Source organism: Oryx dammah, unplaced genomic scaffold, assembly GCF_014754425.2.
Source record: "Oryx dammah isolate SB20612 unplaced genomic scaffold, SCBI_Odam_1.1 HiC_scaffold_2, whole genome shotgun sequence".
Taxonomy (NCBI): Eukaryota; Metazoa; Chordata; class Mammalia; order Artiodactyla; family Bovidae; genus Oryx; species Oryx dammah.
Window position 1 is genome coordinate 159,989,604 of NW_024070186.1, and position 27,614 is coordinate 160,017,217.

General features: G+C 45.8%; 2 protein-coding genes across 4 annotated transcripts; both read left to right on the forward strand.

Moving 5' to 3' along the window:
* Nucleotides 1–355: 355 nt before the first annotated feature.
* Nucleotides 356–21,191, forward strand: LOC120882395 (olfactory receptor 2C1). The gene is given in 4 exon segments (XM_040266384.1): nt 356–776; nt 779–1,278; nt 20,482–20,672; nt 20,813–21,191. Coding segments are annotated over 4 exon segments (1,491 nt in total).
* On the forward strand, nt 20,753–27,445 carry ZNF174 (zinc finger protein 174). 3 transcript variants are annotated; one of them, XM_040255403.1, is made up of 4 exons: nt 20,753–20,837; nt 21,313–21,984; nt 22,960–23,170; nt 26,423–27,445. In XM_040255403.1, exons 2-4 carry the CDS (start codon nt 21,577–21,579, stop codon nt 27,022–27,024), a joined length of 1,221 nt encoding a protein of 406 aa, XP_040111337.1. In that variant the 5' UTR covers nt 20,753–20,837; nt 21,313–21,576; the 3' UTR covers nt 27,025–27,445. The 3 variants fall into 3 exon arrangements, with proteins under 3 accessions (XP_040111337.1, XP_040111345.1, XP_040111330.1); XM_040255411.1 differs by lacking the exon at nt 26,423–27,445 and adding exons at nt 23,487–23,498; nt 23,637–24,129 and having other exon boundaries at nt 20,780–21,984; XM_040255396.1 differs by having other exon boundaries at nt 20,780–21,984.
* The last annotated feature ends 169 nt before the right edge of the window (nt 27,446–27,614 follow it).

The window sequence follows — 27,614 nt, forward strand, 5'->3', positions numbered from 1 at the left end:
GTGTTTTGAGAATTTCCACATTTAGCTCCAATGGTCAACTCCTTCTATCCTGTTGTCATTACTGTGTTGAACTGAAGATCCAATCTTTTTGTACTTTATAAGGCACTTCCTTCATTCCTGTAATAAGGTTTGATATTCACGTGGAATAAAGTTTCCATTGATTGTAGGACTGGCAGTATTTGAGGGCTGCATGAACGCTTGCAATCATAAAGTTTAAATTGGTACTTAACTACGAAGCTCAGTGACATCAGAACCACACTGATGCAGATCCACCTAATCCAGCAGCTTCCTCTTCACTCGCTTTACTCCTGGTTTTCCCTGGAGAGATTTCCCAAGTGACTGAAGGCAACCAAAGATGGAAAGGGCCAACAGCAGCTCCTTGGAGGGCTTCATTCTGATGGGTGTATCTGACCACCCCCAGCTGGAGACGCTCTTTTTTGTAGGCATCCTCTTCTCCTACTTGCTGACCTTGTTTGGGAACTCAGTCATCATCCTGCTTTCCATCCTGGATGCCCGGCTCCACACACCCATGTACTTCTTCCTCAGCAACCTGTCCTCCCTGGACCTTGCCTTTACTACTAGCTCAGTCCCCCAAATGCTGACCAACTTGTGGGGAGCAGACAAGACCATCAGCTATGGTGGCTGTGTGACCCAGCTCTATGTTTTCCTCTGGCTAGGGGCCACCGAGTGCATCCTATTGGTGGTGATGGCATTTGACCGCTTCGTTGCAGTGTGCCGACCCCTGCACTATACCACCGTTATGAATCCTCGGCTCTGCTGGCTGCCATTGCCTGGTTGGGTGGCTTGGGCAACTCTGTGGTCCAGTCAACATTCACTCTGCAGCTTCCTTTGTGTGGGCACCGGAGGGTGGACAGCTTCCTGTGTGAGGTGCCTGCTATGATCAAACTGGCATGTGTTGACATGCGTCTCAATGAGGCTGTGCTCAACAGCGTCTGCACGTTCTTCACTGCTGTCCCGCTGAGCGTCATCCTGATTTCCTACTGCTACATAGCTCAGGCAGTGCTGAAGATCCGCTCCGCTGAGGGACGGAGGAAGGCCTTTAACACGTGCCTCTCCCATTTGGTGGTGGTGCTCCTCTTCTATGGCTCAGCTATCTATGGGTATCTGCTTCTAGCCAAGACCAGCAAGCAGGACCAGGGCAAATTCATCTCCCTCTTCTACTCTGTGGTCACACCCATGGTGAACCCTCTCATTTACACTCTGAGGAACAAGGAGGTGAAGGGGGCGCTGAGGAGGCTGCTGGGGAAGGGAAGAGAAGTCAGATGAAAGAGGGAGAATGCCTTCATCATTTACCACCTTTTCATCTGTACGTGCTTTTTCTCATTCTCTCTCTGGCCAGGGGAGCATGAAGAGTACTAACCCCAAGTACAAGCTTATTCTCCACAGTTCTAAGCTGTTGGCCCATGGCTAGTGCCATTTCTTAGGTTCTACACTTATTTACCAAATATCCTCCTGTGGACCACAGATGACAGAGGAGAGGCTGCCATTGAGGCTCAGAGGTTGTTGACTTAGCTCACGGTTACTTCTGTCCACATGTTATTTTTACATATTCATTATGTGTAATAAATATTAATGTGTAGTATTGTATTTTAGAGAATTTTGTATGTTTCTAAATTCTGTACTTTTCCTAATTCTTCACTTGCAGTATCTTATATAGTTCCATAAAATCAGGCCAGAACCCAAGAACTTCATCTTTGCACCTGATCCATCCATCATCTTTTTCCATCTCTTTGTCTCTTCTTAGTATTTCAGTCTGTCTGCCCTCACTCCCCACCCATATGCCTCTGTCATTGTTTACCCTCTCCTTTATGTCTACATCCCACTTTCCCTTTTGCCTCATCCAATCCTGAAAGAAGACCATTTTTCTTTTTTTGGCTGGGCCCTGAGACTTGCGGAAACTTAATTCCCCTACCAGGGATGGAACCCGTGCCCCCTGCAGTGGAACCATGGAGTCCTAACCACTGGACCACCAGGGAATTCCCAAGACCATTTTTCTTTCAATTAAATAGTTTCATTTAAATCATTTTCTCACTGGGCCTTCCCTGGGTCCAGTGGTTAAGACTATTTACTTCCACTGTAGGGGACAGGGGTTCAATCCCTGGTCAGAGAACTAAGATCCTACATCCTCTGTGGCCAAAAATGAATAAATAAAAATAAATAATTTCTTCACCAAAGTCCCAGCCATCAGGTTTGCTGCCAGCATTTGGATATGCTAGTGTGGTCAGTGGTTATGGAATGCTCTGAGATTCCTTAAGCAAGTTTAAGAGCCCAGGAAAGATTGTCCATCTGTAAAGCATCTCCTCTGTCTCATGATCTAGTCCTTCACCCCTTAAGTTTCTGGAATTCAGTAATCAGTCCTGCACACTGTAACTCAGCAAAGAGCTCAGGTACTGGAATTAGAATGCCAGTTTGTGATTCTTCACATCCCTAGAATTGCCGAGGAAATCCTCTCCTGCCAGCACAGTCCACGTGTTCTTTCCCCAGGGAGGAAAGCTGGGTGGATATGAGAAAGCTGCTTGACAAAACATTACCAGAGAAAAGGAGATCAATTGGTTTTAGGGCTATTTTCTAGAGTCTTGTTTCTCCCACAGCACCTAAACACATGCTTTATACATAGTAGATGCTCTAAATACTTTTGTGAGTTAATTAACAAGGCTCATGAGTCTTCCTTTTTCACACTAGGAGCTAAATACACCAAGTGAACCATTTTCACAATTGCCACTTTAGGATGATCCGGTCAATTGGACAATGCTGAACGAACAATGACAAATTTCCCCTCTTTCCACGTTTCCATAATGCCTCCCAAAGACATCTAATTATATTGTCCCAGCCTGCATCTGTTTTTCCAGTTTCAGATCAGAGCCATGACCTATTTTCTCAGTTTCTTACACAGTAATACTGAAGTATGTCTCCAGGGCTCACCACTTAGCAGCATTACCTTGGTCAATTCATTAAAGTCCAGAGTCTTGTAGACTCAAAATTTCTATTCATCAGCACACTCAGATAAGATGCACTTCTCAGGAGGCAGAATCACAACGACCAAGCTCCTAAAGCTGATATATAAACCAGAATGCCAGATGGTTAATTTATGAGAACAGTACTTTCCAAGGAGGTATGTGTATGTTCAGTTTTGTCTGACTCTTTGCGACCCTTTGGACTGTAGCCCTCCAGGTTCCTCTGTCCATGAGATTTTTCGGGCAAGAATACTGGAGTGGAGTGGGTTGCCATTTCCTCCTCCAGGGGATCTTCCTGACCCAGGGATCAAACTGGTGTCTGCTGTGCCTTCTGCACTGCAGGGAAGATTCTTTACCCACTTAGCCACTGCAAACTTACTTGAGGGAAAATACAAAGAAAATAAATAGGCATTTTGTTCAAACACTTCAGAGTTCTGCAGAGTCTCCCTATGGAAAGTACAGGACAGTTTAAATCTAACTTGCAGTTAGGGGCATGGTAAGACAGAATTAGAGGGAGGAGAAAAAGCTTGTATGCATCATGGGGACAACATTTACCATCATCAAAGTGCACATGTGTTCGTCCTCCATCCTCAATGGTGGGCATGAAACAAAGTCAAGAATCAGAAAAGCAGAAGCCGACACAACATTGCAAAGCAATTATCCTCCAATTAAAAAGTAATTTTTAAAAAATTGGGAAAAACAATTAAATGTGAGGGAAGCTCCTTGTTTTGAGGACTTTTATGTTCCATTTCTAGGTTTCAGATGAAAAAAATATGTTTGGTGTCTTATTCAGTTGGAAATTCAAAAAAAGAAAAAAAAATGACATACCAAGAAGTATAAAAGGTTCGCCAACGTTAGTAAAATAGAAGTGGACAGCATTTGAAGATGCTGGTCTGGTCAGTGAATTTAAGTAAGTTTAATATCCCATCTCATAGAGCCCTTCAGAATCTGTTCAGATCCTAACCTGCACTGTAAACTAGCAAAATGAGTTCAGTGACTAAGTTTTGAAGCTTCCAATGAAAATAGTCAGTCCTTCCCCTGTCTTCACAGCCTTCAAGCTCAATCCCATAGCTGTGGTTAGATGTTGGAATAAAGTAGATGATGAGAAATAGAACTGAAAAGTGACTTTGGCTTGGTAAACTTATGCTCTATTATTTGAGTGTGAAATTATAGGCTAATGATTGGGTAAAAATGTCATTTATTTGACTATATAGATGATTTGAACATACTGACTTTACTGGGTACTTACCCTGGGCTAGGTAACAATCTAAACTCTTTACATGAATCAACTCCTCTAATCCTCATGATAACCTATACCATTCCCATTTTAAGATGAGCACATTGTAGCCCAAGGTGAAACATGCTCACAGCACAGTAGTAGGGCTGGGACTCAGATCCAAATGCATTTGACTCTAAAACTTGTGCCTCTTCCAAATTTTTTTTTCTTTTTGGAATAATCATAAACCTACAGAAAAGTTGGAAGCATGATATAAAGGACTTTTCCCTCCCTAGATCATTTGAGAGTAAGTTGACAATATGATATTCTGTCTTCCCTCAAATATTTTATGGTATATCTATAACAAACAAGGACATTCTCTAATAGGATCTCCATGTAGACATCAAAATTACTAACTGAGCATCGATACATTATACTATTTAATCCTGAGACTCCATTCCGCTTTTATCAGTTGTCCCTTTTGTGTCTTTCATAGCAAAAGGATTCTGTTCCAAATCACAGACTGCATGTAACTGTCATGTCTCCTTAGTCTCTGTCAGTCTGAAATGGTTCCTCCATCTTTTCTTCACTTTTGGGACTCTGACACTTTAAAAGATCATCCAGTTATTTAGTGGGACATATCTCTATTTGAGTTTATGGCTCCTTATAGTTAGATTCAGGTTATCTTTGTCAGGAACTCCTCAGATGTGATGTTGCCTTCTCCTCCTTGCATGCTATCAGGTGATGCTATGGACTGAATTATTTACCGTACCCAAAACTCATACACTGACGCCCTAAGCCCCAATACAATTAATAGCATTTGGTCATAAGACCTTTAGGAGGTAATCAGGGTTAAGTGATATCATAAGGGGGTGCCCACCCCCCAGTCTGATGGGATTGGTGACCTTAAAAGGAGAGGAAGGTCTTTCTCCACACACTCAAAGGAAAGGCCAAGTGTGGACAAAGCAAGCTTCTGTAAGCCAGGAACAAGCCCTCATCAGGAACAATCCTTCCAGAACCTTAACCTTGGGTTTCCAGGGTTCATAATTGTGAGAAAACTAATTCCTGTTGTTCAAGTCACTCAGTCTATGGTAGTCAGTTGTGGCAGCCTAAGCAAGCTAAGTGGTGTAAATTTCAGTGTCTCTCATTACTAATGATGTTACTTGGATCACTAAGTGAGGGTGGTGTCTGTTAGACTGTTCCATTATTTCCTACTTTGTAATTAAGTACTTTATGGGGAGGTACTTTGAAACTGAGGCTTCCCAGGTGTCACTAGTGGTAAAGAACCCACTTATCAATACAGGAAACCTAAGAGATGTGGATTCAATCCCTGGGTTGGGAAGATACCCTGGAGGAAGGCTGAAAACCCACTCCAGTATTCTTGCCTGGAGAATCCCATGGACAGAGGAGCATGGAGAACTACTGTCCATGGGGGCACAAAACGTTGGAAATGACTGAAGCAACTTAGCATGGGCACACGCACTTTGAAACTACTTAAATATCCTGATACTAATTAAACACAGTTTATTCTTTTATTTATGTATATCTTACAGAATCAATGTTTCCTGTTTTATTCTATGGTTTATAACTTGTTAATATCATTATATTGTTCTTCCCTGTTTAATCACTGGGAGTCCATTCAAGCTGACTTTTGTTTTTTTGACTTGTCCGCATATGCCTTGAGCATTTCCTTGCTTGCTTCCACATCAAGATGTCCCAGGTTTATGTTTTATTAACCCTCTCTGGCACTCTTTTTCATCATCTGAAAAATGAATATTGTAGATGGCAGGAACAATGTAAGGATCAAAACAGATAAACATGCTCTATCAGATGAGTTATACTTAATCAAAAGATGGAATGTTTACCCTGAGGAGGTTTATCAGTCTGTTTCACATTCCAGTTCTCTCCATTTATATGCTGATGGAGAGCTACTCTCACTGTGCAACCAGGTTGTTTGTAACTGATAGATGGATGAAGGGGGGTCAGAATAAAGGCAGGGAGAAGCCGCCACTATTCTTTTCCTCACACTGTCATCCCAACCCATCAGCTCCCTCTTCACAATATATCCAGAATATCCCAATCCAGAATCACACACACATGTGAAAATTAGGAAAGTATCTAAATGTTCATCAAAAGGAAAATGATTTAAGAGTGAACTCATAATGGGGAATGCCAAAAACAGGAATTTAAAAAAAAAATGAGGTTGATATATTGAAACAGAAAAGCTTGAAGATATACTAAGCAGGCAAAATTGCAGATTTTGGTCCAGCAAGATACACACACTAAACAGTTATTTCCTCTTGAAAGGGAGTGTGAATTTTGGAGATAAGAGATGAGAGAATTCATTTTTTTAAGTGAGAATGTTCTGCAGTACTTTTAGTATATGAAAAATTAAAACAGGGGAAAAAGCACTTGGTTAGAAGCTAGTTCCAGTCCTACTTCTGTGATTACACAGTCACTTAAACACTTTTGCAATTTTCTCATCCAGAGGATGATAACAGAATTGGCTTTATAGGATTGATGTCAGGATAAGTTACTGTGTTGTTATTGTTCAGTTGCTAAGTCAGTTCCCACTCTTTGTGGCCCCACGGGCTGCAGAACGCCAGGCTTCCCTGTCTTTCACTATCTGGTGAAGTTTGCTCAAACTTGTCCATTGATTTGGTGATGCAATACAATCATCTCATCCTCTGCCACCCCTGTCTCCTCCTGCCCTCAGTCTTTCCTGGCATCAGAGTCTTTTCCAATGAGTTGGTTCTTCAAGTCCCGTGGCCAAATATTGGAGCTTCAGCTTTATCGTCAGCCCTTCCAATAAATATTCAGGGTTGATTTCTTTTAGGATCGACTGGTTTGATCTCCTTGCCATCCATGGGACTCTTCAAGAGTCTTCTCCAGCACCACAGTTCAAATTCTACTGTGTATGTGTATAAAGAGTATACAGTACACAGAGTACATCATGAGAAATGCTGGGCTGGATGAAGCACAAGCTGGAATCCAGACTGCTGGGAGAAACATCAATAACCTCAGATATCCAGGTAACACCAACCTTATGGAAGAAAGTGAGGAACTAAAGAGCCTCTTGATGAAAGTGAAAGAGGAGAGTGCAAAAGTTGGCTTAAAGCTCAACATTCAGAAAGATCATGGTATCCGGTCCCATCACTTCATGGCAAATAGATGGGTCAAACAATAGAAACAGTGACAGACTTTATTTTCTTGGGCTCCAAAATCACTGAAGATGGTGACTGCAGCCATGAAATTAAAAGATGCTTGCTCCTTGGAATAAAAGCTATGACCAACCTAGACAGCATATTAAAAAGCAGAGATATTACTTTGGAAACAAAGGTCCTTCAAGTCAAAACTATGGTTTTTCTAGTAGTCATGTACAGATATATAAAGAAAGCTGAGCACCGAAGAATTAATGCTTTTGAACTGTGGTATTGAAGAATCAAGAGTCTCTTGAACTGCAAGGAGATCCAACTAGTCCATCCTAAAGGAAATCAGTCCTGAATATTCATTGGAAGGACTGATGTTGAAACTCCAATACTTTGGCCACCTGATGTGAAGAACTGACTCATTTGAAAAGACCCTGATGCTGGGAAAGATTGAAGGCGGGAGGAGAAGGGAACAACAGAGGATGAGATGGTTGGATGATAGCACTGACTCAATGGACATGAGTTTGAGCAAGCTCTGGGAGTTGGTGATGGACAGGGAAGGCTGGTGTGCTGCAGTCCATGGGGTTGCAAAGAGTTAGACATGACTGAGCGACTGAACTGAACTGAAGACATCAGGTACCTTATGGGTGGAATAGAGACTAGCAGCCCACAGTGTTCAGTTTTTTGGGAAAGAATGAAATCACGTCTTGTGAAGTTTGGGTGGGGAGGGGCAAAGGCACTAAGACTGGAAAGCAGTCTCCAAGACATGGGAGCAGCTCACTTGTGCTGGATTGTAGGCTGTGTATAGGAGAGTGGGCAGTGAGGCTGGAGGTGTAGATTAGGTCTTGAATGCAAGGGAGAGCCCTGCAAGTTAGGTGGTCTGGGCTTATTTCAGCAGCCTTAAGTAGTTTGAAGACTTTTGAGCAGAGAAGTTTATTCAATTGGATTAGATTTGTAGAAAGTCAAGAATCTGCTCGCCTTGTAGGAAGACCATGTCGCAGATGGGAGACCCTTGTACCAGCCTGGCCTAATGATAATGCCCCAAGACCAGGGTTTCTTAACCGTGGGCCATGTTGCCCCTCAAAGATATTTGGCAGAATCTGCAATCACTGTCAGGACTGGTAGGTGCTCCTCATAGCTAGTAGGTGGAGGCCAAGGGTGCGGCTACTCATCCTATGATGCATAGACCACCCACCGACACAGACAATAAAGACCTGTCTAGTCCCAAATGTCAATGGTGGTGAGGCGCAGAAATCCCGCCCTGGAGCCATGGAGTGGACACAAGGGGAGAAAGAGAGAGCTCAGGGACATTTCAGCCAGAGACCAGTCTTTGTCTCCTTTCATAGTCTTTATAATGCTTAAATACTGGACACCCAGTTAATCAGGTGTAAAGACCCAGACTTCCTTGTCTTGTTTCACCCTTTCATTCCTTTACAAAATATTTATCTGGTGCTGTGACTCAGCAATGAACAAATCACCCATTCTCCAAGAACCTTACATTCTTATACAGATGATAGACATTAAACCAATAAATATATATCAAGTAGTGAGATATGCTACAAAGGAGTTCCTTTAAGGAGCTTCTGTTACTATCACCACAAACCATTTACTCTGCATCTTGTATGTGCCAAAGCACTGGGCCAGATGCTTTGCAAATAGTATTTCTAATCTTTTTCACTATGCTGCAAGGCCAGCATAGTTATGCTCACATGACAAAAAGTAGGTTAGAGAAGTTGAATATTTTCCCTAAGGTCAGTTACTATGGAGTTGAGCTGGGACTGGACACTGGACCCACCTAATAGTGAAAGCATTTCCATTAGGTAACACTGACTTGAGTGGGAGAAAAAAATCTGTGCCTTCTCACCCAAACTTAGCAAAGTGAAGTAGAAATGAAGTTTTTATTGGAGAGGCCTAGCTGGCCAGACTGATAAGACCCTGCCACTGTCAGGCAGGGCACTGGGATTCTTACTCTTCTTTTCTACCCGGTCACACATACCATGCCTCATGGAAGGGGTACCTCTTGACCATCCTCTGCAAAAAGTGAGATCTCTGATGTCTCCTTTTGTTTCTTTTTAATTGGTCTCTTTCTGCTTTTTCTCACTTTGGGCTATAAAAGTTCTTTGGATCATATCTAATCTATACTGTGTGATTAACTAGTACTTAATTTAGTGCCAGGGATGACAGCATCCTTGGAAGGTAGTTGGTCGTAATGGGTGTGACATGAAACCTCAGCTGTGCCTTCCTCCTCCCGAGGAGGCTGGGTCTACGGCCCCTGCCACAACAAGGCTGCCCTGGTGGTTTGAGCATGTAGTATAAAGTCTGTGCTTCAAGGTTTCACAGAAATTGGTAGCCAGAATGTTGAGAGAGTGAAAAATCAAAGGTTTTGAAATTGATTTGACTTAGGTTCAAAATCTAGCTCTTTCACTTAGTTACTATGCAAGTCACTTAACCCGTGATAGCAGATGTGCACTGGGACTACTAGGAAACCCAGACTTTATTTGCAAATCTCAGCAAATCCCCAATTTATGGAAAACTCCAGAAGTGCCACTGGAATGGCCAACTGTACAGGGAGTGCCCAAGCAGTTTCAGGAGCACAGCTTCCTCCAGATGCCAGAACAGGGTGGCATAAGTTCAAAGTCCTACCGGGTAACTTCCGTACCACAGAGAGTAGCCAGGTTATGCTAGCATCCTGTGACCGGCACATGTGAAACCCCTCTGTCCTTTTCTTGGTCTCTAGCCAGAAGCCAAGCTGAGTGGAAGCTGGAGCTGATGATGATGAAAGCAAGAATTTGCCTGTTATGTCAGCAATAACATGGGCACAGTCTGGCCCAGGACCCCAGAAGTCCTGGATGTCCCCAAACTGACTGGTAAGGCAGTCCCTCACAGGAGAGGCAGAAGGGAGGTGACAAGAGAAGTCTGGTAGGATGCCTGAAAGCTTGGCTCTGGCTTTGGCTGTGACCCCATCTGCCATTTTAGGCTGAGGAGCCAGAGCAGATGTGTGAAAAGGTAAGATGTGTAGATGTCAGTGGACTCTGGGTTGTGAGAATATTTATTCAATCTTGTCTGTAGGAAGTGGTTAGCAGTCCTTGGGATAAAAGGAATACTGTCAACTGAAAAATTGTATCAATTAGTTAAAATGTTTCAGTGAGGAAGGGAGGTATAGACACTATATGGAGAGCCTCAGTATTAAATGTACAGGGGAAAACTGGGCTTTTTAATTGGTATCTGGAGGGCTGAAGCAAACCAGGAGTATAAGTTACACACCTGAGGAAATGGATGGACCTGGGATGTTGCTTTTTGTACAGCCTACTTCAAATTTATTCTCAAGTGGCTGGTGCAGTGATCAGGCTGATTTGTCAGTGGGATGTAGACACTAAAGTAACAGAGGATGTAGGAAGCTGTGCCCACACAGGGAGTAGCGGGATTACAGGAGAAATGTCTTGGTTCATCACAACTTGGAAGCTTGGAAGGGCGGCCCTGCAGAGCTGGGACTCAGATCCTGGGGCTTGCGGGCTGGGTGGTGCTGCCTGATGGACTCATTTCTGAGGGGCCCAGTGAAGCTGGTTCTGGAAGGAAAATAGAGTGTGTTTCACTGTCTGCCTTCTATTTGGCTTCTGTGTAATACCTGGTACTTATAGGCAATCAGATATTTTCTGAATGAATGAATAACTGAAGATATTCTCCAGTTCTTACTGTCTGCTCCAGACACTCCTAAAACACTGACAGGCAAGGGCTGGATGCTCTAGTACTCTGGGTTCCTTCTCCTGCCCAGCAGACTAGAGGGTAAGGCGGTTTGGAGGGTGGAGGCACTCAAAGAATTCCAGGAGTCCAGCAGCTGCATCCCAGTTTCCCTGATTACCCCACCCCCAGGAGTGGGAGTGGAAGGCCTCCTCAGACAGCCATTTTGCTTTTTTGCATTTCTTTTTCTTGGGGATGGTCTTGATTTCTGTCTCCTGTACAATGTCACGAACCTCTGTCCATAGTTCATCAGGCACTCTGTCTATCAGATCTAGTCCCTTAAATCTATTTCTCACTTCCACTGTATAGTCATAAGGCTGCGACAGTGCAGGAGCAGCCGAGAGGAGCTACCTCACGTTCAAGGTCAGGGGCGGCGGCCGAGAGGAGATACCCCACGTCCAAGATAAGAGAAACCCAAGTAAGACTGTAGGCGCTGAGAGAGGGCATCAGAGGGCAGACAGACTGAAACCACAGTCACAGACAACTAACTAGCCAATCTGATCACATGGACCACAGCTTTGTCTAAGTCAGTGAAACTAAGCTATGCCGTGTGGGGCCACCCAAGACGGCCAGGTCATGGTGGAGAGGTCTGACAGAATGTGGTCCACTGGAGAAGGGAATGGCAAAGCACTTCAGTATTCTTGCCTTGAGAACCCCATGAACAGTATGAAAAGGCAAAAAGATAGGACACTGAAAGATGAACTCTTCAGGTCGGTAGATGCCCAATATGCTACTGGAGATCAGTGGAGAAATAACTCCAGAAAGAATGAAGGAATGGAGCCAAAGCAAAAACAACACCCAATTGTGGATGGGACTGATGATAGAGGCAAGGTCCAATGCTGTAAAGAGAAACATTACATGGGAACCTGGAATATTAGGTCCATGAATCAAGGCAAATTGGAAGCGATCAAACAGGAAATGGCAAGAGTGAACATCAACATTCTAGGAATCAGTGAACTAAGATGGACTGGAACAGGTGAATTTAACTCAGATGATCATTATATCTACTACTGTGGGCAGACCATTCAATATCACAGTAATCCAAGTCTATGCCCCAACCAGTAACGCTGAAGAAGCTGAAGTTGAACGGTTCTATGAAGACCTACAAGACCTTCTAGAACTAACATCCTGAAAAGATGTCCTTTTCATTATAGGAGACTGGAATGCAAAAGTAGGAAGTCAAGAAACACCTGGAATAACAGGCAAATTTCACCTTGGAGTACAGAATGAAGCAGGGCAAAGGCTAATATAGAGTTCTGCCAAGAGAATGCACTGGTCATAGCAAACACCCTGTTCCAACAACACAAGAGACGACTCTACACATGGACATCACCAGATAGATGGTCAACACCAAAATCAGATTGATTATATTCTTTGCAGCCAAAGATGGAGAAGCTCTATACAGTCAACAAAAACAAGACTGGGAGCTGACTGTGGCTCAGATCATGAACTGCTTATTGCCAAATTCAGACTCAAATTGAAGAAAGTGGGGAAAACCACTAGACCATTCAGGGCAGGACTCTTGGTGAAGCTTTTCTCACTCTGAGAGCACTGGTGAGGCTTTTCCCTCATGTGGGGTTGTGGTGGGCTCTCAAGGGGGAGCCGTTATTGAAGCTTTTCTCGCACTGCCCACAACTGTGGGGCTGTCCTCAGCGTGGACTCACTGTAAGTGATGAACTGGAAGCTGTTGTTGAATCTTTTCCCACAGACCGCACACTAATATGGCTTCTCCCCCCTGTGGGTCCTCTGGGGAACAGTGAGGCTGCAGCTCTGGTTGAAGCTTTTCTTACATTCCCCACACTGGTAGGGTCTCTCCCCTGTGTGAGTTCTCAAGTGGGCAGTGAGGCTGGAGCACTCGCTGAAGCCTTTCCCACACTCACTGCACTTGGGAGGTTTCTCTTCAGATTCTTTGGTGTCGAACAAGATCAGAACTTTGACTAAAGCTTTCCCCACATTTGTGACATTTAGAAGCCTTTTCCAGTTTGGGGACTGGGTGGTGGTGAGAGAGACAACTCTGAGAGTGGTGAGAGCAGTTTTTCCCACACAGGAGATGTGTGCAGGTCTCCTCCTAGTATGAAGCCTCCGGGGGTTCATCCTCTGCTGGGATGCAGGTTTCTCCTTACTCTCCCTGGAGAACCCCCTTGTTGCCTTCCTGACACTGGCGTGCCTGCCCAGCCTCTTTTTAGCTCGGAGTGCCCAAACACTTACCTGGACCTCGGAAGAGGCTCATTCATTTCTTCTTCCTTTGTATCATCCCATTTCCAATTCTCTTTTGTTCTTGATGTCTCTGTCTTGCCTGCCTCTTTCCCATCTGCTGAGTCAGTCTCTTGTGCTTCACCCTTGATTTTTCTTCCCCAGTTGCTGGTGTCTTGTGGGCTTTCACTCTAGTCTCCCTTGTGGAAGAAGTCTTAGGCTTTTCCCTCGCCCTGCTGCCCTTACTTATCTGGGGTCTCTGCATGTTCTCTGATCCAGGCCAGGTTGTCACTGGGGCAGAGACAGGACCATGGTTATCAAATCAGGGACAGAGCAAAGCAGGGGGAGGTCAGGCCTCCCAGAAAAGGATCAGGGTGGGTAAAGAGCCATGTCATGATGTCAGTGGACAGAGCAAGGGGACAACCCAAGAGAAACTCAGTGGACCACATGATAATCTTTCCAACATCTCCAGAAAAAAAGATTTTTAGGGAGAGTGGGAGTGCAAGGTGAAATGGGAACTTAAAGAGACAAAAGGTGTCAAACACAGCTCACCTGGGCCCCAGCATCTGTCTCCTGGTCTCCAAGACCCCTCTTCTGTGGAAGGTTCCCAGAGACCTTTGGAGTAAGCCAGGCTAGGGTGCTGAGAGCCAGCACGGGAGATCCCACCCATGACAAGGTCATGCGGAGAGACCTGGTGGGCAAGGCAAGTCAGGTCTCGAGGGACTACCCCCCAAACCAGAATCTGTTTTATTATTTCGTGACTTTCACCAACTCCTCTGACATTAACAAGGGGCTATCCCCGACCACGTTTCTCTGGAAAATTAACTTAGAGCTCCAGTTAATAGCTTCCTGCATATAAAAGGAGTGTCTCAGCTCAAACCCCTTTGATGGCTCTCTAACTTGCCTGACAGGTTTCCCTAGACTTTTACAACTACGCATGTGATTGTTTACAGCCTCCCAACCACGAGAGGCATGGGAAGCTTAAAACATCTTAAAGATATAGAGCCTTTTAAAGAGCTAAGAATTATATTGGTGAAGGGTTTCATTGTTGAGTTAATGATTGCCGCCAGGCCTCCTTATCCTTTATCTTTTAGGCACCTGGGAGGATATTAATCAATGTAATTGGGATGCAGAAATAGGAATATAGTAGTTTTGATGTTAGCAATAGATTTTTGAGTTAATGAATTTTGTTTGTTATAAATCATTGTACTCCTCTTTCTTTGTTATAAATCATTGTACTCCTCTTTCTTTGTTATAAATCATTGTATCCTTGCTATGTAAAAATGTAACTTTATTTAGTGCTTTCTGAGAGTGGCACCAGACTTTGGAAAGAACAACACTTTTAGGGCAAATAAGTTTTCTGGTTGACGGACCCTTATCAGAAAAGGTCCATAAAATGCTAATAGGCCTCCTGGCCAGAAGATGATGTAAATCACCTAAGACCTGTGTATACAGATAGGTGTGCAAAGAGAAAGCGTGGTCTCGATAAGGGTCAGGGCTGCTGACCCTGCATGACTTTGTATTTTCCATTATTCTCTATGTACAGCTTAAGGTATATAAGCCCCCTGGAAAAATAAAATTTGGGGCCTCGCCTCATCATTGCTTGGCTCCCCATGTCAATTCTCTTTTTCTTTCTTTCTCTCTCTTACTCTCTTTTTCAGGCTGATCCCTTGGAGTGCAGGGGCTCGCTGTGTTCACTTCTCTGCCCGGGCTTCTAAGACTCACGAGGGAGCCCAAGGCGGGGCACCCTCCGCTATTCAAGCAGGCGCCTGTGGCCTATGTGAACGGTGTAAGTCCCTTGACTTTGGACTTTATTGGCTTTCTGTGTAAACCAAGGAATATCAGCCTCCTTCTCTCCTCTATTTTCTTAACTGCAACATTCTTTCTTTATCTCTCTATATATCTTTAAGTAAATCCTTATCTCCTTCTATATCTCTAAATAAATAAACCTCTCATCGCCAACGCCGTCCATGCTTTGGATACCCTGGATCCAACCGGGGCTGGACCCCGGTACTAGGGGAGAAAACAGCCACTGCCAGAGGGTGGTCTCCACATAACAGTCACAGAGCAGAGGTTATAAGTGGGGTGCCAAAGCCTGCAGCCCCAGCAGCACCTGGGGGTGCACCAGAGATGCAGATTCCTGGGCTCCACCTCAGACCTAAAGAATCAGCAGCTCTGGGGTGAGGCCTGGGATTCTGTTTAACATGCCCTCGGGTGAGTCTGGTGCACAGTCAGGTTTCAGGACCACTGCCATAGCCAATGGCCTGCCTGTGTGTTAAAAAGTTCCTTTTACTAGATCCCTCCTGACACAATAGTTTTTTTTTAATAAAAAGCTTTTTTTTTCATTTTAAAGAAATATGTGCATGGCATATATATATATAGCAGGGGGAGAGAATATTTTCTTGCCCAACCACCCAGAGATAATCATAATGCTCTTAAAAATACCACAGGAACTCAATCCTTTTATTTTCACCTTCAAGAATACTAAAAAGGAAATGACACATTTTGCTAACTTACTAGCAGAACTTCAGAGGACACTCAGAGTTCTGTGACCCCTGGGGAGGCTTCACCACCTGGGATCTGAGCCGCCTGTGGGTACAGAGAGCTGTCAGAGCCGAATGTAGAACATGGCGAGTCCTGTCCCCTTTACTCAGACCCCTGAGCCTCAGAAATCAGACACTAAAGAGCACAAATGTTCCCAAGGATTCAAAGTAAAATAAATTCTAAACGGCAAAGTTTTCAGAGGTACTGATACTGTATTTACTTTGTTTGAAAAATACAAAAGCAGGTAAACTCTTAGAAGGTTTTCCATTTCATCAACAGAAGCTTGCCTTTTGAAACCGCATGAAGACACAGTGTTTTTCTCTAGGATCTGAGTTACATAAAGATGAGGTGGCTTTAAAAAATTATTTAGTAACCTGTAATGACAGTTTTGAATTAAGCAGAAAAGGCAGCAGTAGTCTTCAGCTAATCTAGAAATGTATGCAGCCAAAGTGCTTCACAAGAAGGAGACTTACAAAGACAGAGCCTTGGTCTGGCTATGCAGTGGCATATTGTGCTTAGTCACTCAGTCGTGTCCAACTCTTTGTGACCCTATGAACAGTAGCCCACCAGGCTCCTCTGTTCATGGGATTCTCCAGGCAAGAATACTGGAGTGGGTTGCCATTTCCTTCTCCAGTGACATATTACACAACCCTAAAAACAACCAAGAAGTGATACTTTGTAGACTGGAAACATAAATGAGAGAGGCTAGAAACAAAAGGTCATGTATTGTAGGATTCTTCCTGTAAAATGTCCAAATCAGGCGAATCCATAGAGAGAGAATGAGGAGCAACTGCTTAATGAGCATGGGGTTTATTTGGGAGAGGCGGAGGGGGTGGAAGTGAAAACTATTTTGGAACACGATAGAGGTGATCATAGTACAACATTGTGACTACTAGATGCAACTGAATAGTTCACTTGAGATGACTAATTTTACATTAGGTGATTAATTTCACCTCAATTAATTTTAGTTAAATTTTTGATTTAAAATTTTCTAGAACACTAAGACAAAAAAAAAAAAAAGAGCCATGGGAGAAAAAAAGTAGAAGAAATGTATTTAGGAAGAAATTAAGCTAGATGGAGAAGGGGGTTATGTTTTCAAGTTCATGAAGAACTGCTTTGCAGAAGGTGAGGTCAACATGCTTTAATAATACCTGATTCAGAGGCAGTAACATTAAACTGTAATAAAAAAATTAACACACAAAGGATCTCTGCCCCCATTTTAACTGCTAGTACCATCAACTAAAATTTGAAGTATTGATTTTTGGATGTATCTCTAAGGCATTTAACCTGGAGGCCAGGGTCCCACTCAAGCTCAGACCTGCACTTCCAGTAGATCACCCCTCCTGCCCCAGGGGAGGGCGGAGGCTCCTTCTTAAGCTTCTGACGGCCCCCACGGTCTCTGGGCTGAGCTCCATGACCCCTTCATGGTCCATTCCCCTGGATGAACCCCCTGTTCAGGTGTTTGTTGTTTAGTCACTAAGTCGAGTCCAACTCTTTTGGGGTGGGATCTCAGTGATTCTCTGCTGCCCCCAAGAGAGGTGTCTCCTCGATGGGCATTTTCAGATCCTTCCCCGATTCCAGGACCTGGGGACAGACCCCATCATCTGTCACTACAAATTCCTGCCTAAAGTGACAGAGGAGAGATGATGAGAGGCAGCTGGAGTCTCACTTCTACTTCCTGCTCCCCTTCCCCTCCCTAAGGGGTTTCAAAGAGCTGTTTTAACACTTACATTCCTGTGCTGTTGTCATTCACATGAAGCTTGTGGTTCTGAGGTGGTGGTGGACAGTAGGGAGAGATGGTCCATACATAAGTGGCAAGGGGTCTAGGATGACTGTGATAACAGAGGGATTCTGCCATGCTTAGTCTCCTCTCCAAACTCTGACTTCATACAGATGCTCTCCTGCCCTTCTACATCCAGCCTGGTTACTATCAACAGTCCCCCAGCTATGGATTTTATATTAATCTCCCCCATTTCTGATGTATCATCACCACACTGCTCCTCCCTCCAAATTTTGTCAGAACCTCTCAATCCTCAATCTTATGAAATTTTATCTACAACCCCACCCCCCCCAACTCTTCCTCCTACGGCTGGTATGCACATCCGCCACCTCCCTGGAAAACACAAGCACATCCCAATCCAGCCATGCAGACTCGGAGCGCCAGTGGGCTGCCTCCTGCTCCAGACACAGTCACACTCAGGCTAGTCCTCCCCTGACCCACAACTGAAGGCTTCATGTTACTTTTCGTTTTCCTATGCCTTTCACACTGCCCCCTTCTTCTGAAATATACAAGAATGTCACACTGATCAGATCTCAGACTGAATCTCTCCCTCCACATGCGGGTATCATGTGAAACTCATCACTGTTTCAAACTGACCACTTAATCCAGATAGCAGGGACTGGCTCTAGTGTGACTTTGTTTAGTGTACAACACATGGCACACTCCTTCAAGGAACCTTCCAGCAGGAGAGATTAGATTTAAATTCACAAACATCTCTAATTTTCCTGACTTGTGAGTGAAGAATTGTTCTTTCCCTGGCCTTGGTTTGGAGAACTCTGATGAATGTTTTACCACTTTAATTAGTGACTCTAAGCATTCACTGAATATATGAATGTCTAAGTTATTTCAGCAAATGAGAAATTTGAGAAATTCTTCCCATTGACGAAGGGCATAAGATCAATGCAATATAGCTATTAATAATACTCTCTGGGCAGCAGATGAATTCTGGAATTTCTCAACTAAGCACCTCTCCAGTAACTGGATTCCTGTGCTGCTCACACCAACTTCTTCATGACAAAAACCACAGGGTTCTGACTGCCTTTTTTCACCTGTTGCCTGGCTGCTCTCTGTACATCCTCAACCCGAGCCACAACTTTGTCACCATTCCCTGGGCACTGCTCCCTCATCCAGCTCTGAACCTTTTCTGGCAGAAACTGCTCCATAACCAGCAGCTCTAGGATTTGCTCTTTTGAGTGTGTCTTAAGCCTCAGCCACTGACAGCAGAGTTCTCAGAGTTTGCTAAAACCTTTATGGGGACCAGCTACCTTCTCATGGGGACCAGGTGCTCCTCACCTCCACTTCCTGGAAGCAGCACTGCCCAAAGTGCTGATGGCAAGCTTCATAGGGCTCTGGCTTGCCATGCAGGGCTGATTGGTGTCCTGTGGGGATGGTTGTGCCTGAGGGGTCATTACTGCAGTCATGCTTTGCTTCAACCTGCTTGGTTCACTGGCTGTCACTGCCATCCAGCAGTTCAGATTCCATCTCTTATGATTGGGAAGCAGGTCTCCTAGATACCAGTGAAATGTGTCTTTCTGGAATCAGAGACCTGAGCCTGTCATAGATGGGCAGACCCAGACTCATAGTTGAAAAAGGCTCAACTTTGAAGCGAGGCTGAGAAGAATAGAAGAAAAGACAACATAAAATCACTCCCTATTCCTTCACTCTAGTTCTTACTTTATTTCTAGTTCTTACTTCTTTATTTCTGTCCTTTCCTTTACTCCTTCTCCAATCCAAGCCAAGGAGCCAAAGCACCAAAAATATCAAAAAGCATCCTTTTCTCGCTAGCCCGATTTCTGTGGATGAATTCCCCAAATGGTTCCTCACAGTGTCATCCATCTGTCCCTACTCATGCTCCCCACATGCCTGTGGCTTGTCCCTGTCCTGCCTACTCCCAGACGCTTGGATCCAGCTTCCCAAGTCTTCATTTTCTTAGGAGGGAAAAGTATTAACCTCTTTGTTAATATCACACCCTCCTCCCACCACCACCACCACTACACACAGTGTGGATAAGAAACGCATTTATTTTCCAGCATTCCTTCCCCACTTCTGACAGAAGCATCTTCTCCCTTTGTGAAAAAGTCCCTCTCTATTCCACTGTCTCTGGTGGGGCTATTCATTACAGTACCCTTCCTTCAACCCCAGGAGTGGGCAACTCACATAGGCTGGGCCTGTCAGAATTCTCTGGGATTTTACATACAGCTGGGGTGAGAAAATTTCCAAATTTCCTGGAAATTGCTAAATTGGGAGGATGTAAGATAGAAGCTTTCTACAATTATGTGCCACTTTCCATTCCATGCCTCCTCCAAAGGCCGAAGTCTGTTTATAGGAGTAAAAAACGGATTCAGGTTGCCTTTCTTCCAAAGCACTGTACTGTGAGCAGTGCTTTTTAACGAAGGAGCATCACCGAGCATAGTCCCTCAGCAGAAAGGCCAGGACTAGAAACTACGCTCCTTGTCTTACACCTTTCCATACACCCCACACCTTCTCTCGATGAAGAATAATTCAATGAATGCTACTCTAGTTCCATGCAGAAGGCGGAGCCTGCACTCTGATTCCTAATATCCCATTCTTAGTTCATTTAAAAATACTCCTCTCTCAAAAATGTGTTTCTCTCTGGCGACAGCCAAAACGCTCCGCGGAAAGTAGAATGAGGATGTGGAGTCGGGCCGATTAACTTTTCACTCGTCATCCAGGATGCCCCGCTGAGTACTCCTGGTGCATTCGGTGCTGGGTTAGGACCTGCGGCTGAAGACTAGGAAACAAGACCGCAGACTGCCACTGCACTAGCGGGGGCGAGACGGGCAGGGTCACTGGCCGGAGGGAGTCTGCGCTCGAGCACAGGGATCGGGACAGTCCTGGCCCAACCGCCTCTGCGACGACTGTCAGCGAAGAGCCCCGGGCCGCCAGGAAGCTGAGCGATCACGGGTAGACACACCCACGACTCCCCAGACTCGCTCAGCCTCGGGGCCGGAAGTCGGTGCCCAGAGCGCGGGCTCGGATCGGTCCACTGCGCTTGCTCGCGAGTCGTGCAAACGGACTGCAACTCCCGGCTTGCACTGCGACAGCGGCCAGCATCGGTAGACTCAGAAGCCAATAGACGAGCTAGGACGCTTCAGAGGAGCCAATCCCTCTGCGGAGGAGGCGGGCCCTCCCGTGACAGAATTCCACAGCAGCTCGTGGGAGTGTCCGCGACGAGAGGCTTCTGCCCCGCCCCCAGCCGTGGCTCCCGGGTCCCCAGAGAGGTGAGTCGCGTGCAGGTGGGCGCGGGTTGCAGGGCTGTTGATCGCGCTGCCGTCGCAGGCGCCACCCCCAGCTCGTACCGGCCACGTAATCGAGCCGCGCGCCAGAGTGCTGCAGCTTCGCCGAGCTCGGGCCAGCTGGGGCGCGAAGCCCGGCGTCCTCAGAGGCCGGAGCGGCTGGGCCTCGGTGCCTCGGGGGCGAGCAGCCGGCGCGCCTCCGGGTACCTTGCTCGCCCGCAAGAGGTTTCCGCTAACTCCCAACCCTCGGCGTGCGCCGGGGCTTGCCTGGGCTCGCCCTGTAGCTCCCGGCGAGATGCTGGAGGTCGGCCTGAGGAGGATGAGAGAGAGCTGGTGTAGGCTACCTGGATGACAATCTGAAGTTTTCCCAGGAATTCCTGCCAGCCCATTTGGTTCCGTTGCGCATTTCCCCTGAGACCTGTTGTGCTTGTCGCTAAAATGAAAGCAATATTTCCCCCAGTTTCCTTTTAGGACATTATGACTTTTCGCCTTTGCAAGACAGTTCAAGACGCTGGCAGGAAAACAAAAACTTCCCACTCCCAGGAACTGTGTTGTCGTCAGAAGTTTGGGCTCAAGGCCAGCGAAGTAGGAGCCTGTCTGCATCCTTTCCTTTCCAACATCCTCAGAGGACCTTCGTTTCTAGCATCTTTCTAGTATTCAGGGCCATGGTCTCGAAGGCTTGACCTGTTTACAAGGAGAGAGAAGCTGGCTCCTGAGGCCAAAAATGGCGGCTAAGATGGAGATAACTTTGAGCTCACAGTCCCATATTCAGGCTTCCTCCAAGCAGGAGAGACATATAATAGCAAAGTTAGAAGAAAAACGGGAGCCCGCTCTGCAAAAAGACTGGCCCGATCCTGAGCTCTCCCGCCAGAGTTTTAGACGGTTTTGTTATCAAGAGGCGTCTGGACCCCAGGAGGCACTCTCCCACCTCCGGCATCTGTGCCGTCAGTGGCTGCAGCCCGAGGTGCACACCAAGGAGCAGATTTTGGAGCTGTTGGTGCTGGAGCAGTTCTTGAACATCCTGCCCGCGGAGATCCAGGCTCGGGCCAGGCATCGATGTCCAGTGAGCAGCAAGGAGATCGTGACCCTTGTGGAAGATTTTCATCGAGCAGCCAAGGGACCAAAGCAGTGGGTAAGGGCGGTACTTTCTTGTCGTCCCCAGGATTTCTTTTTCATCTGGTTCGTGTTTGGTCTCTGGACCCTTCCCTAGAGAGAGGAATCCAGAATTTCAAACGTTGCTTCTGGCCTCTGTTTGGAACCCTACTCCCCTCACCCCTACTGGGAGGGGAAGTGTAACACAGTTTTCAGAAAACGCAGCCACAGGCACTCCAGTGAGAAAGTAGAGCTCTTGAATCTTTGCTGACAGATCTCCCCCAACCCATCCCTCTTGAAGCTTTCCTACAATTAAGATTCTTGGTAGACAAGGGTCATACTGTTGGTAGGAATTTGATTTGGGGGGCATTTTATTAGCTCTTGTCCCAGAATATTGCTTTTGACTCAGGGAACTCCAGCTCAATTGGCCAGTATTCCTTCCAACTCCCACCCCCAAGTTAGACCCCAGTAGGGGCCTAGGGAGGAAGCAGTTAGGGAACAGGGTTAGGGCAGTTCTCTTAGAGCCCTATCACTACTTAGATTTCCTTAATCAAGAGTGTCTTGGGCAGAATAATTTATAGATAAGGGTGGTTTTTAATGCCTCTTCCCATACTGTTTCCTAATCCTACAGAGCCTGTTTCCAGCAGAAGCAGGGCAATATAGGGTAGGAACCTCTTGGATGGGTGTCATGGTTGACCCTCAGATTTGTGCCTGCTCTCTGATGATTTTGACCCAGACCTTGACAAGGGGCCAAGCTGTGGGGACATTTACTCAGAAGTATCGGCTGATTTGGAGCAGGTTCCTTTTGGTCATTCTACACGTCCTTCCCTTTGCTTCCTTTGAGAGTTTCAGCAGTCTCTATCAAGATTGACACCTTCCCCCCCGCATACCCTGCACCCTGCCCCGGACATATCAGAAATTTCCAGGGAACAACAGTCATTAGAGAGCAGTGAGAGGTCAAGCTGCCCTCAGTCAGTCCTCCAGTTATTCTCTAACGAGAGGGACTTGTTCCTAGGTGGCTGTTTGTATGGAGGGCCAGAAGGTGCTTTTGGAGAAAACTGGATCCCAGCTGGGAGAACAGGAACTGCCAGACTTTCAACCACAAACTCCCAGGAGATATCCCAGGGAGGAGACATTCCAGGCAGGATCTCAGGATCAGCGGAGTCCCCCTCATTGGGAAAAATCCCTGCTCCTCCAGGAACCAACCTCCAGATTGGCTGAGACAGGTAAACACTCTGTGTGTCTTCTCTCCCTCTCCTCAGCGCTTTGTCTCTATCAAAGCATCTCAGGGTTCTGGAAAGCCACAGACTAGGTATTGAGCTTTTCTTCAATATTGTATGGAGCAATATGGAGCAAGCATCTGGAGAAAAGACGCTTGCTCCATGGTGTGTAATAGTAGATCTTGATTCCCTAACAAACTTCATTAATTAGAATTGTAGTAATACTATATGTAAGTGTGCTATTACCATTTTCTTCTCATGACTCTTTGACAGTCCAGTACACAGAGGATTGTTTTAGTGCCTGCTTTTCGGTCCCTTTCAGAGCTGCTGATCAGTTCAGTTCAGTTGCTCAGTCATGTCCGACTCTTTGTGACCCCATGGACTGCAGGACACCAGGCTTCCTTGTCTATCACCAACTTCCAACTCCCGGAGCTTGCTCAAACTCATGTCCATTGAGTCAGTGATGCCATAGTGAAGACAAATTCACATATGACCACTGATGAACTTCCATTCAAGCTGTGGCTGAGTTTCATCACTTAAAATGGTCCCGTGTTTAGAAAGGCCCTAAACAAGGTTCTGCTCATTAGAGAAAAGACTCTTTGGGTATTATTTTCTACCCCTTCCTCCTGTGATATTAATGAAACACTTTGATTTGATTATTCTCAAAACTCAAGAATGGAGACCTAGGGCATCCCGCAAGAAGGCTCTGTGGTCCAGGCTGAGGTTCTGCCTCATAACCTGGCCTTCATGATCCTGAAGAAAGTTGACCATACGTACTCCTTTCTGCCTTAGCAGAGGCAGCTGGGTTGCATGCTGTCTCTATCTCCTTTTATTTGATTCCAGAGTGGATGAAGTCTCATGCTCAAGGTTCACCCATGTTATAGCAGTGTGCTTCCCTTGTGGTTCAAATGGTACCTGCCTGCAACACAGAGAATCTGCCTGCAATGCAGGAGATCCGGGTTCGATCCCTGGGTCAGGAAGATCCCCTGACGAAGGGGATAGCTACCCACTCCAGTATTCTTACCTCGGGAATCCCATGGACAAAGGTGCCTGGCGGGCTACAGTCCCTGGGGTTGTAAATAGTTGGACACAACTGAGCAATTAATATATTCAGCATGTGTCAGTACTTCATTCCTTTTTAGGGCTGAATGATATTCCACTCTCTGGGCATTTTGTTTGTTTTCAGTTGGTAGACACTTGTGTTGTTTCCACTTTTTAGCTGTTATGAATAATATTGCTGTGAACTTTTGTGTACAAGTTTTTGTGTGGGTGTCTGTTTTCATTTCTCTTGGGTCTATACCAAGAGAAATTCCAGTACCAATTCCAGGAGTGGAATTGCTGGGTCCTATGGTGAAAGTACTCTTGCCTGGAAAATCCCATGAACGGAGGATCCTGGTAGGCTGCAGTCCATGAGGTCGCTAAGAGTCGGACACAACTGAGCGACTTCACTTTCACTTTTCACTTTCATGCATTGGAGAAGGAAATGGCAGCCCACTCCAGTGTTGTTGCCTGGAGAATCCCAGGGATGGGGGAGCCTGGTGGGCTGCCGTCTCTGGGGTCGCACAGAATCAGACACGACTGAAGCAACTTAGCAGCATGGTGAAAGTGACAGTGAAAGTCGCTCAGTTGTGTCTGACTCTTTGTGACCGCATGGACTATACAGTCCATGGAATTCTCTAGGCCAGAATACTGGAGTGGGTAGCCTTTCCCTTCTCCAAGGGATCTTCCCAACCCAGGGATCGAACCCAAGTCTCCCACATTGCAGGCAGATTCTTTACCAGCTGAGCCTCGAGGGAAGCCCAGGTCCTATGGTAACTCTCTGTTTAACTTTTTGGTGTTGGACTTTTCCGAGGTGGCTGCACTATTTTATTTCCAGCAGTCTGTGAGGATTCCAGTTTTTCTACATCCTTGTTGACACTTGTTATTGTCAGTGCTTTTGATTATATGCATTCTATTAGGTGTGAAATGGAGTCTCTTGGAGATTTTGAATTATTTCCCTCATGACTACTGCTGTTGAGCATCTTTTTGTGTGCCTATTGGCCAATTGTATTACTATATCTTCTTTGGAGAAATGTCTATTCAGATCCTTTGCTCATTTTTAAACGAGGTTGGTCTTTTTATTGTTGTTATAAGAGTTCTTTATATAATCTGGACACCAGACTCTCCTATATAATTTTCAAATGTTTTCTCCCATTCTTTGGATTATCTTTTCACTTTCTTGATAGTATCCTTTGAAGCACAAATGTTTTGAATGTTGAGGAGGTCCAGCTTATCTTTTTGTTTGCTTGTACTTTGGTGACATATCTAAAATACTGTTGCCTAATCCAGTGTCACAAAGACTTACACCTTTGTTCTATTCAAAGAGAGAGAGATTTAGCTATTACATTTTTGTCTTTGATCCATTTTGAGTCAGGGTCCAACTTCATTCTTTTATATATAGAAATCCAGTTGTTCCAGCACCACTTGTTGAAAAGACATCTTTACCCCATTGAATTACCATGCCAACCTTGTTGAAAAGCAATTGACCATAATTGTGTGGGCTGCTTTTTAAATCTTCATTTAAAGTTAAATAAAAATCCAGTTTCTCAGTCACACAAGCCATATTCCAAGTACTCAGTAGCCACATGTGGCTAGTGGCTGCCATGTTGAATAGGTCTTCCACATGGCAGGAATCCTCCAACTTGCCCACAGGCCGCTCGAACTCATTTCTCTCCTGATCCTTAATCCTGGTAGTCAGAAGTTACAGAGTTTCTGTAATGAGGGTACATGACTGGCCCATATCCCAGGTGACATATGCTATCTGTCAACCTTGTAATGAGCAAAAACACCACACTCACTAGATTTATCATTATCTGAAGAGAGAGTGGTGGTCAGTGTCCATATAAATGAGGGTGTATTTGTAGTGTTGAAGTTTCTGATGGGCTTGCTTCCCCCTGTTTCTCCTTTCCTAAACCTTTTCCCAAAGGTAGGAAGGAGGCAGAGGTTGGAGAACATGGTCCCTAACTTTAGTATAAATCAGAATACCCCCAGACTCTCCCTGTTACCTGCAGACTTCCAGGTCCTACCTCCAGAGCTTCTGACCCGGCAGCTGTGGGGAAGCAGGGGCAGCATGCTTGGTTGACAGGTGCCCCAGATGCATCTAATGTGAGCAGCCCAGTGGAGAACAGCATATTGAGAAATTTTGTGTGTCTTCAGAGCTCTTTTACTAAGGTTCTTTCTTGGAAGCCCAGAAATGAAGCATATTCTTTCTAATTGTAGAGACCCCCAGGACGAAAAGTGACAACAAGGAGAATCCACAGCAGGAAGGGGCTAAAGGGGCAAAGCCATGTGTGTTGTCAGTGGGCAGACCGAAAGGGAGTGGCCTGCAGAGTCCCGAACCCAGAGGGGTGAGTCTGAGTGAGCCCCGGCTGTCCCAGAGGCAGGTCAGCCCCCCCAGCGCCCAGAAGCCCTTTGCTCACTACCAGAGACATTGCAGGGAACTGGAGTACATGGGTGCCCCACTGAAAAGCCACCCACCGAGAGAGCTGAAGAAGAGCAAGGGGCGCAGAAGGAGCCTGAGCAGCCGCCTGCAGCGTCTCAGTCACCAGCCGGCCCGCTCGGCAAAGAAACCTTACAAATGTGATGAGTGTGGGAAAAGCTTCACGTGGAATTCAGAGCTGAAGAGGCACCAGCGAGTCCACACGGGGGAGAGGCCCTACACGTGCGGAGAGTGTGGGAACTGCTTTGGCCGGCAATCCACCCTGAAGCTGCACCAGCGGATCCATACCGGGGAGAAGCCATACCAGTGTGGTCAGTGTGGGAAAAGCTTTCGCCAGAGCTCCAACCTTCACCAGCATCACAGGCTTCACCATGGGGACTGAGGGCAGGCAGGCCTGAGTCCTCGCTGTTCACAAGGAAGGTACTTGCATTCCTCCTTCCCCTTGCTCGCATGTAAATCACAAAGACTGTCTGTGTGACTTACGAGGAAGAAAGAGAGGGGTGCCTGTCCAGGAGGAGGCTGAAGGGGACTTAACATGTCTGGTGATGGGGAAGAAGTGGCAGGTCTGGGCCTTGGGTCAGAGAGCAGTGAGCTGTCTGGTGGAGAGCGGGGAGTCCCACTGAGGGAGAATCAGGACAGTCCTGCAGGTGCGCCCCACACCTTGATGTTAACTCTCCCCCTGCTGCTTTATTTATCCTCTGTGTTCAAGGATAAATCTTACATATAGTTATGCATTTGCTTCCATACCTGACAATCTTTATCATGCGCGTACTCTTTTAATAAAAATGAGTGATGCTCAAGAATTTCAAAGCAGAAGTTCATTGGAATGTAAATGCCCTAATATTCTTCTGTCATTCCTGGCTGTTCATAACAAAGATGCGTGCAGTGGAAGTGTGGATCTGCTTGTGTGAGGAGGGGTCTTCAAATATTGGTGGTGTTAACAAAATAAGCACACACATACACACACTGAGG